The sequence below is a fragment of the Agrilus planipennis genome, unplaced genomic scaffold (genome assembly GCF_000699045.2).
Source record: "Agrilus planipennis isolate EAB-ADULT unplaced genomic scaffold, Apla_2.0 scaffold76, whole genome shotgun sequence".
Taxonomy (NCBI): domain Eukaryota; kingdom Metazoa; phylum Arthropoda; class Insecta; order Coleoptera; family Buprestidae; genus Agrilus; species Agrilus planipennis.
The window spans coordinates 137,564-148,401 of record NW_020442430.1 but is presented as its reverse complement, the minus strand read 5'-3'; the positions used below and the strand labels follow the sequence as shown (position 1 = coordinate 148,401).

Sequence of the window (10,838 nt, the reverse complement as noted above, 5' to 3'; positions counted from 1 at the left end):
TCAGATTTTTATAATTGAAATTTCTCAAAAATTGTAAATTTTCCTGAATTTAACAAAAATCTATTTTTAAAAATAGAAAAGGTTTATTTAGTAACGTTAACCATAATACAATGAATTGAAATCGCAAAGCATTTCAAAGCTTAGAGAAAGTGTGAAGATAAACACAGAAAATGGACAATTGGCTTCTATATACGATTCTACAATAGATACTTTTCCTAAAATGTTCAAAAAAAATATATTTTCCTTTTTTTGACTTAATATTGGATCTTTTAAAATATCAGGCAAAAAATGTTTTATCTATTGAATTCTAACGCCTCTATTACACTAATTACATGACATTGCAAAGTATGTTAGAAGCATTTTAAAGCAAAAATACGTTGGTGTATAGCGTCAATATAAGTTTTCAAATTTCTTATTTTCTATGCCTAAACCTTATTTCAAAATTTTAAACGAGTTTTCCGTAACACGATTTTTCAGTATTAATTGTTTTCAAATGAAATTTTAACCACATCTTCAAAACAGCATTTCGGAGTATATTAGGAAGATGTCCTACCAGCCTATTTTGCCTATTTCTTATTGACTTCCGTAACGCCCTTTGTTCTCCTTCATTTTCTAATACTTCCTCACTTCTTCTACCCACGGGTTTTTAACATCCTTTACAAATTATAATTATTTTGACATAAGTTACCTAAAAAACTCAAGAGATCGAGAATCCGTAAGGCAAAATGTGATCGAGTATGCCTAATTTTGAAAAGCGAAGCTAATTTAACTACAAAGACAACTCACGATCATCCTAAAATCAGGACCAATTCTTGGTAAAAGAAACACAGTNTGTCTTTAAAGAAATAAAAGTTAACTTCTTCTTTGGTCTTTTTATATTCTTTTTATCAAAAGAAATCGTAAGGCTTCCTTACTGTATATTTAAAATAGTCATTCGATGGTCTGATTAGCGTTACTGAATACTTAAATTTTTATACTTTTGTTAATTTTACTTTATAAATGAAAATCGTCAACCACTTTTATTGTTTTCTCTTTAGATCTATAAACTCATGAAAACTGATTTTTTCAGATTTTTCTTTTTGTCACTGTGGCTATGGCCTTTGCCAAATCACTACCAATAGAAAGGGAAGGTTTTCTTATAATCGGTGCTGATACTGTGTCAAGAATAGTAGGAGCTGAAAACGACGTTCTAACTATAAGCAGTGCTGGAGCAATAAAAATTGAAGATGATGGTCGTGCTGTGCTAATTCCGTCAAAAGTCACTACCTCAGAATTTGCAGTTAATGATCCTTATCCTCTTGTATAAGTAGTACTAAAATTGACTACTGCTTTAATTATTAAACGATTTATTTTATACGTATTGTTTTTGATGTTTTGATTGTAAATATTTAAGGGTGCTTATGTCCTATTCCATGATAATATACTTTTGCAGTAGTTAGAATACGAAAGAATTTTCCCAACACCAATGGAAATACAAAAGTTATCTATAAGAGTAACATTTTTTTAGTAAGAAATATTGAAATTATATCAAAAATCAATGTGATATTCGACTTCAGCATGCTTGAATTATTTTTACTTAAATCCCAATTGTTTAAAATTGAGGGAAAAGTTTGGTGGCGAAAAACCTAACCATGAAATTGATATACNAGAAACTGTACTGTTCTTAAAAATTTATTCAAATTCTGTCGACTGTTTTTAATATTAATCTGAAAATTAATTTTCAAGTTTTTACCCACTATGAACTACCTCAGGTTAATTTAACATTGAACATCTACAAATCCAAAATCCATTCCCAACGAAAACACTTATTTTAATGAAAAAATTATATTCTTGTATATTGTATACCGTTACATTTTTTGCTTTCAAAAATATCTTTACAAAAAATTATTAATAGTAACAAATGTATATGCCATCCGATAATAAATGTTTTTTTTTTCAATTAGAAGCTACAATGGTACCGGAAGGTCCGTCAATAATAGTTCCTGGTCTGTTATTAAACAATGGTAAATTCGGGAAGAAATATGGGAAAGGTAAACTCCAAACGAATGGATTAGGAACGAGGATAGGAATTGGTTGTGGTTGAACTACATATCCTGGAGTTGCCGATGACGCAACTGCTCCTGCATCAGCATTACTAGTGATAAGACTACCATCCGGACCAGCAATTTTGGTTATAGTGGATGGTCCTTTAATTAATACATTGTTTTCCCCAGGATCTACACGAACAAAGCCAGGATTCACCATAGCAGCGCTCACCATGGAAAGGACAACAGAGAATAAAATTACCTAACGTAAAAAAATTAATACTCAGAAGCCATAAATGATATAATAGCAAAGAATCCTACTTACCAAGTTATTCATCTTGCTACAATTATTAGTATATTTCCAAAAAAGGTAACTGATGATTTCAAGAACAGTAAAATAGCTTTATATACCCAAGTGCCCAACAAATAAATAACAGCATTGTAATGATGAAGACGTACTTAGACATTACTTAATTACTTCCAATTAAGCACGATTAGATGTGGTTCTAGAAAATGCAATGTTTGAGAAAATCATACATTAACATTATATTTTTTGTAGGATAATATGATATTGTTTAATAGTTCTCTGAATGTCATTTGTCTACGATATGTGTAGTAAAATAAGGAACGACTTTCATCCTAGTTATAATTACTTTGGTATCAGAATGTAATAGTGCGAAATATTTGTTTAGTTATTTAGATAACATGTCAGTACCTGGTTTGTAATTCATTTGATGATTAAATAGAGAAAAAATTGATTAATTTATTTGGTCAATTATAAGACGAGTATTGCTATGAAACGTTGCTGAAACACATTTCAAAGTATAAATAAAACAAAAACTAATTCGGATTTGTATGTCTCCATTTTATAGTTTTTATTGTTCAACAAACAAACAATCCCTGTACATGAGCCCTTATTTGCCTTTGGCACCCATTTTAATTTTAAGACCGGACATTACACTGATGCCAAGATAGCAGCGTAAAACATCATCATTATAAGGTTGTCAGTCATAGGACTGGTTGGACACGCACCTCCACTCTTTTCTATCCTGAGCTAACCTTCGCATTTCCCTAAGACTAGAACATTCTATTGTATATCCTTAACTATTTGCGAACAGTAATCTAACATTAGATCTACCTCTACTCCTCGTAACTCTTGTTTCTGCTTCTAATATGCCTGTAAGTAGCCCTTCATACCTCCTACCAACCTATCTCGCCTATTTCTTATTGAATCTCATAGAGTCCTCTCCCGATTAGAATTTAAAGGGGGCATGCCCCATGTAGGGCGCGGGCCTCATGTGGCTATAGAGGGTCATGCCCATATAGGGATTTCCCCGTAGATTCCTCATGAAAATTCTACCAAAAAAAGTGGTGCTACTAAAATTAGGATTTCCTTATAGGTTTTTTATATGGGTCTTAGGGGGTAAACCTATTGCATGTATATCTAAACATACAATTAAATCTACCCTGTGGGGACTCGATGAGGCAAATCCGTTTGAAGATATTCTCGGTAAAATGAAAAAACTTATAATAATAATCCCCTTGTCTAAGTATGTCGTCGTTTCAATGAAATCTTTTACATTGCACCGAACCATTATGTGTACTTCCTGATATTGTTATTATAAGAGAACTGAAACCAGACGCATCAGGTCGAACAACAGTAAAACGATTGCAATTTAAAGTATTATTGACTACAAAACAGATCAATAACATAATCTTACTTAACAGCAAACAAATTTTNTTGCACCGAACCATTATGTGTACTTCCTGATATTGTTATTATAAGAGAACTGAAACCAGACGCATCAGGTCGAACAACAGTAAAACGATTGCAATTTAAAGTATTATTGACTACAAAACAGATCAATAACATAATCTTACTTAACAGCAAACAAATTTTACAAATATTTTTTTTTTTCATTAATAATAAAGTTCATTTTTCCAAAAATTTTTAATGGGGTATCAATAATTAATTATTCCCTGCGGGGACCACATGCGGCATTCCTGATGATGGGCAATTGCGGCAAGGTCTTAGGGGGCAACTTCATGGGGTCCACAAGAACTACATGGCTACCTTATCTGCACCCCCTTCAAAATTCTAGCCGGGCTGTTCTCCTATTCTGTCTGATACCTTTTCATTTCTAATTTTCTCTATTCACGGTATCCTCATCATTCACATGTAACACCATTTTTCGAACGCTTCTAACCTATTCTTTTCTGTCTATGTTTCGCAACCGTACAGGGACGCGCTCTAGATATGCACCTTTAACAGTCTTTTCCGAATTTCTAAATTAACTGTTTGCGAGCATAAAGTGATTTATTTTTCTTAAAGGCGACTCGACAATGCGCTATCCTCTGTTCTATATCTCTACTGCTCCTTCCATCTCGAGTTGAGCGAAGAAAAGTTTTTGAAACCGTTTTTTAAGACATTTTGATTAACTATATCTATAATTAGCATATCAATCTTCAATTATTCATTACCAAGTAATTCACAATTTTTTGCACTTTCTTCAGTTTAAGTTTTAAAAGGGATCTATAGAATGTTTCTTTCTAATGCTCTAAATCTATCTATCCCGTGACCTATGTGAGCAATTTTTGTTCATGTTATACATGTAACGTTTGATAGGTGATAAGAGCAAAAAAGTATTTTGCAGTTCGTTGGAAAAATCATGTAAACAATATTATTTTAGAAATTATTTTTTACGTGACAACGTCTTATAATTCGATGCAGCCTGCACGCACGAAAAAACATGACTCATGCGGCGTTACCCGCTCTGAGGCGTTCCATTTAAGGCGTGAAGTGCACGCGAGAGCGCGGAACGAGCGACAAGGAGGCACAATCGGCTCCGCGTTCGGCAGCGTTCGACATCTGTCTCTCTCCTTCTTGAGTGAGCGATGCGTCCGCGTGGACAGCTGCTATACAATAATACATTTCCATTTACCTCCTTCTCTATATCCATACAAAATATCTATCAAACAAATAAAATTAAAATTTTCTTTTGAAAAATGAAACCATTCCATCAGTATTTTCTTATGACGTTGTCACGTTCAACTATCGTCAGTAAACCGACTTTACAGACAACCCATTTTTTCTTTAAAATTTAGAATTGGAATTCTTTATATTGTGAGAAAAAAAACTTTATTTATTAATCATTTGATTGTTCATTATTAAGCTAATCATTTGATAAAAACAAATTCTAATTGTGACTACATTATTTTTATTCTGCAAGAAATAACAAAAACAACGATGTGTGGCAGTATTAAACAAATGTATTTCTACACTTTTTTACTTAAAACTTTTCTTCCTAGATATTCAATTTCTATATTTGTTTCAATAATGCTTCCTATCTATACCCGCCGTATAATTGGCCTAATTAGTTAATCTACTACTTCTCTATTTAATCGGTAAGTGAACTACTTACTATAGGCATTAACATGTTACGTAAACCTCCAAACAAATATTTCGCATTATCATATTCAGATACCTGATTAATTAATAGTACAATGGTAGGTAAGTGATTCCTTTATTAATTTCACATATCATAGACAAACGACATTTAAATAACGATTAAGCTTTGACTTTATCCCCCGAAAAATAAGATGTCCATGTGTGATTTTTTGAAGGACTGCATTTTTCTGAAAACAAATCTTATCATACTTAATTGAAAATAATTAAGTATTGTCAAAGTACGTCTTCATCATTACAATGTTGTTATTTATTTATTGGGTACTTGGGTATATAAAGCTGTCTCACTGTTCATAAAATCATCAGTTACCTTTTGAGAACATACTCACAACTTTAACAAGATGAACAGCTTGGTAAGTACATTGCCTTTGAAATCGTTTATGGTTTTCGAAAATTAGTTTTTTTGTTATGTTTAAATTCCTGTAACATAGAGGGAATATATATTTCTATAACCATCAGTTATTACAGTAAAAGAAAATGTTATTTATTTTAGGTAATTTTCTTCTCCGTTGCTCTTTCTATGGTGAGCGCTGCTACTGTAGTGAATCCTGGTTTTGTTCAATTGGGTCCTATGGAGAACAATGTACTAGTCAAAGGACCATCCACTTCGACCAACGTTGCTGGTCCAGATGGGAGTCTGATCACCAGCAATGCTGATGCAGGAGCAGTTACATCATCGGCAACTTCAGGATACGTACTTCAAACGCAACCGGTTCCTTTCTTGGTTCCCAATCCCTTCATTTGGCGTTTACCTTTCCCGTATTTCTTCCCAAATTTACCATTCTTTATTAATAGACCTGGAGCCATTATTGACGGACCATCCGGTACCATTATAGCATCTCGTTGAGTAAAAGGATCATTATCATTCAGTGACAAATACTTTTGATATTAATAATAGTTTTATGTAAAGGGATTTTCAAAAGCTAAAATATAACAAAATATATGTATTCATATTATATATCTTTATTTAAATAAGCATTTTCGTATGAAAGCCATAGTTTGTAGATGTTTACAATGAAAAAAGTCAACAGAATGGTAAGTATATTTAAAAAATGATTTGTTTTCTTTTTTCATATATGTATCATGATAGTTTTTTGCTACAACTCGCTTTTTTGATACCAACAAACGGTTTCAGTAAGTGCTTATTTCTTTTAAAATCAACATGCTACTTTTAGAAGGGTCTGCACTTTTAAATAACCCATTTATTTACAATTAAAACTGTAGCTGATTCAGTAATCGCATCATAATCATCATAAGGTCGTCATTCCTAAGACTGGTTGGACACACACCTTCACTCCTTCCTATCCTGAGCTAATCTTCGCATTTCCATAAAACTAGAACTACATTCTTAACTATTTACGAACACTAATCTAATCTAGGTCTACCCTACTCCTCTTAACTCCTGTTTCTGCCTCTAATATGTCTCTGAGTAGAGTAGAGATTTTTATAGAGTACTCTGTTCTCTTACTCTTCTAACCTTCTCTATCTACGGTATCCTCATCATTCGTCTATAACACCACATTTCGAACAATTCTAACCTTCTCTTTTCTGCCGCGCCTATCGTCCATGTTTTGCATCCGTAGAACGCCGCGCTCTAAACATACACAATTAACAATCTTTTTCGAATTTTTAAATCAACCGTTCGCGAGCATAGAAGTGACTTCTTTTTGTTGAAGGCGACTCAACACAGCGCTATCCTCTGCTTTATATCCCTACTACTCCTTCCGTCCTGACTTATCTGACTTCTTAGATACCTAAAAATTAGCCACATCTTTTAATCATTCCTCTCCTATCTTTATATTCGCGTTTTCTTTACTTTTTCTTACCTTGCATGAAAATATTTTTGTTTTACTTTTATTTATTTTTATACAATACTGTTTTGCCAATACCACTTCCATTTTATTTAAAGCCATCTCTAACTCCTCCTTGCTAGATGCTAATACTGCTATATCATCTGCAAATCTAAGCATACTAATCTTTAAGTTAATCTAATAGAAATCGCATATACAAAGAGAACTAACAAAGAAAGGGATCATTAATTGCAAATTCCGAATTAGTGGCTTTTCGTGAAATTAGCAGAACACGACCGATAGAATTTCTTCCGATTTCTACTATTTTTGCCAATCAGGATTAATTATTTTTCTGTTGGCAACATTTTGCAAAAAACCATAGTCACAGTAGCAAAAAGAAAAATCTAAAAAAAAATTAGTTCTTGCTCGAATGTAAGATACTTAATATTTGTAAAGAGATTATTGAAGCAATTTGTAGTTTTTTTATATAAAACAAAATAAAAATAAAATTTCGAAAAGATCCTTTATAGCTGAATCCTTATTCTTGTTTTTTAATAAATAATTAGTATATATAAACACCCCTTAAATTAGTTCTATTAATCTGATGTATAAACAAATAAGCATTAAAATAATGAATAAGTATATCACTGTATATTAATGTACAGGAATATTACAATAAATTCCTCAAAATATACACAAAGGTATATAAATTTATTATTTGTCTAGCTGTATGATGATGTACAGTGGCAATTATTATATTTTATTACAAATGAATAAATAATAAGTCGCTGAATTTATTTAAGGAATAGTCCTGGAAAGAAATTACCATGCACGTAAATGAATTGGTACGTAAGGATTATATGAAGGGTCAGAAGCGATGATGGTACCAGAAGGACCGTTGATGATCACTTTTCGAGTGCCATGAAGATGAGAAGAGTATGGAAGACTGTAAGTATGAGACGACATCGAGTTGCTATACTCTGGAGTAGAAGGTATGAAGGGAACTGTTTGAGTTATGTGTCCATCCGTAATCGGTGACCCTATTGCTCCAGCATTTGCTAGGCTGGTGATGAAACTACCGTCTGGTCCAGCAATGTTAGCTGCAGTAGATCCTCCTTTTATTACAACACTGTTAACTCCTTGTCCGCGAATCGTATAACCATAGTTGATCCAAGGATACGCATTTGCCATAGAAAGGGCAATGCAACATGCAAAAACCTAAAGGAAGTAATTGATTTTTTTTTTATTAAAAATGAAAACCTTAAAATAATCAGTATCGAATCGTGCAATTTCAACCACTTTCTTTCGTAATACAATAAAACACAATTAAAGATTTGTACAGAAGTTACTTACCAAACAATTCATTTTTTGTAGATTTGTTATTCGAAAAGGACACCAAACAAATGATGACTTTTTACAAAACTAAATCGGTATTTATAGTGATTATTTCATAGTTAAAACTATAATCACATAAGAATCATTACTACAAAAATTGCAACTACTTACTTAATTATTGTCAGTAATTACTTGTACTTGTACACAAAACTCAAAAAAGATGTTATCTAGAACAACCGTCAATCTAGGCATATTAGATAATCATCAGGTTTTGTGGGACAATTGTAGGACTAATGGGAAAATAGCTATACGTTTTGAAAATGTAATTATCGTTTTTCATAGTCCAGAACAACATTAACGTTAACAAACAAGAGTAGAGTATAATGGAAGTATAAGTTGATTAAAATAATATGAAACAAGTAATACTAATTGTAACCCTAGACAAAAATTTTCAGTCTCTCCCCAGACTCTCAGAGTCTCCCAGAGTCTCTGAGAACGTCTCTCATAGCCTTTGACAGTCTTTGTATGAGAGACTCGAACGAAAAAATTGTTAATTCAGAGATTCGAGTCTCTCACAGAGAGACTGAATGAATAAAACTGAAAAAATGAGAGACTCCAGTCTCTCGTAGAAAGACACCACTTATTGAGAGATTCGAGTCTCTGGTTCAGAGACTGGATACGAAATGAGGATCTCTCTATGAGCGACTCGAGTCTCTCGTTCAGAGACGCTGAATAGTTTTATTGACAGTCTCTCTCAGCGACACCAGAGAGACTCGATGAGTGACGGAGACTTGAGTCTCGCTTTCAGAGACTCTGAGAGACTGAACAGTTTTATCTCGGGAAGTAACAGTTTGAATGTTTAGTAATAAAGTATTAACACTTCCGTAGGCCCAAATGAATTGATAAGGCATTCAAATATTCAGAATCATTCCTTAATAGAGCATTTAAGGAATTCACTAAATGATAAAAAAATTATTTCAGTATTGTTTATAAGAATAACAAGTTATAACATGGTGAAATTATTAACGTATCAAAAGTATAATCTGACTAGAACCAGTTTTGTATACCTTTCTTTGTTTTTTAGTTTGTAACTCAAAATAAAACTAGAACAAATAAGGACAAGGGTAAAGGTAAAATGATCGAATAGCTATTGGTGAAAAGTTTGCTGTTACTCCTTCAATCGTTAATTATCACATATTTGCAATTAATTTGTTAACCCATAATTAATAAGTTGTTTGATGTCTTTCATTTTAATAATTATTCGTAAAAGGAAAATGTGTTGTTAGTTTTGAAACTATAGTGAAAAAAGAAAGCCGCTGTTAGTTTTTGACAACTTTAGTTTAGTCTTCAAAAAATCTATGCCATGATAAGTATTGATTTGTGTATACGTAAACACCTTACATAAGGGTAGTGACATGTATCTGTTTGTTACGGAGCGTGGCTCGCTTGGCGAAAGGAAACTAAAAATTTATGTATCTTCCGCCGGTGTACTGCTGTACCACATAGATTATTCGGTATGAACAATCGAAGAACTCGAAGGACCAGCGTATGTCCGATTAATAAGATGCGTATTACTTAATACGTTTATTAATCCTATACATACACGACAAATTAATCTTAAATTTACGATTACAAAAAGAAATGAATTGAATTGAAACGATTTGTTTGATAGATGTGCTATTACTGTCGGAAATCTAAACTGTTCTGTCTTTTTTGAATTTGAAAACTATTTCTCCCACTATCACTTCTGTTTATGGAATTTTCCCTGGTCACTACCCCCAACGACACTGGTCACGTACACCAAAAGGTTCGTAGTTAGGTAGCACACAATGGTGTTGTAATTTAGGAAAAAACCAAATAATAAGAATACAACGCAGATGCAGTGCAAATGTACCTAAGGCGGCATTTAGAATAATTCGAAGAAGTCCGCAGTCTTAACACTGTTTAATAAACCACCATCCTCTTAGTTCCTGTTTCTGCTTCTAATATATCTATAACTAGCCCTTCATGCCTGAAAAGGTGTCCTACCAACCTATATCGCCTATTTTTGACGTGACAACGTCTTATAATTCGATGGAGCCGGCTGCACGCACAAAAAAACATGACTCATGCGGCGTTACCTCGCTCTGAGGCGTTCCATTTAAGGCTTGAAGTGCAAGCGAGAGCGCGGAACGAGCGACAAAGAGGCACAATCGGCCTCCGCGTTCGGCAGCGTTCGACATC

The 10,838-nt window shown here is 33.1% G+C and overlaps 2 protein-coding genes across 2 annotated transcripts in view; one reads left to right on the top strand and one right to left on the bottom strand.

Annotated features, from left to right (window-relative positions):
• LOC112906341 overlaps nt 1–10,838 on the bottom strand; it is a 14,011-nt gene that overhangs the window by 2,057 nt on the left and 1,116 nt on the right. The window lies entirely within an intron of this gene.
• LOC108733252 lies at nt 5,811–6,337 on the top strand. The gene is made up of 2 exons (XM_018464342.1): nt 5,811–5,843; nt 5,984–6,337. The coding sequence occupies exons 1-2, from the start codon at nt 5,832–5,834 to the stop codon at nt 6,335–6,337; spliced, it is 366 nt and encodes a 121-aa protein (XP_018319844.1). The 5' UTR covers nt 5,811–5,831.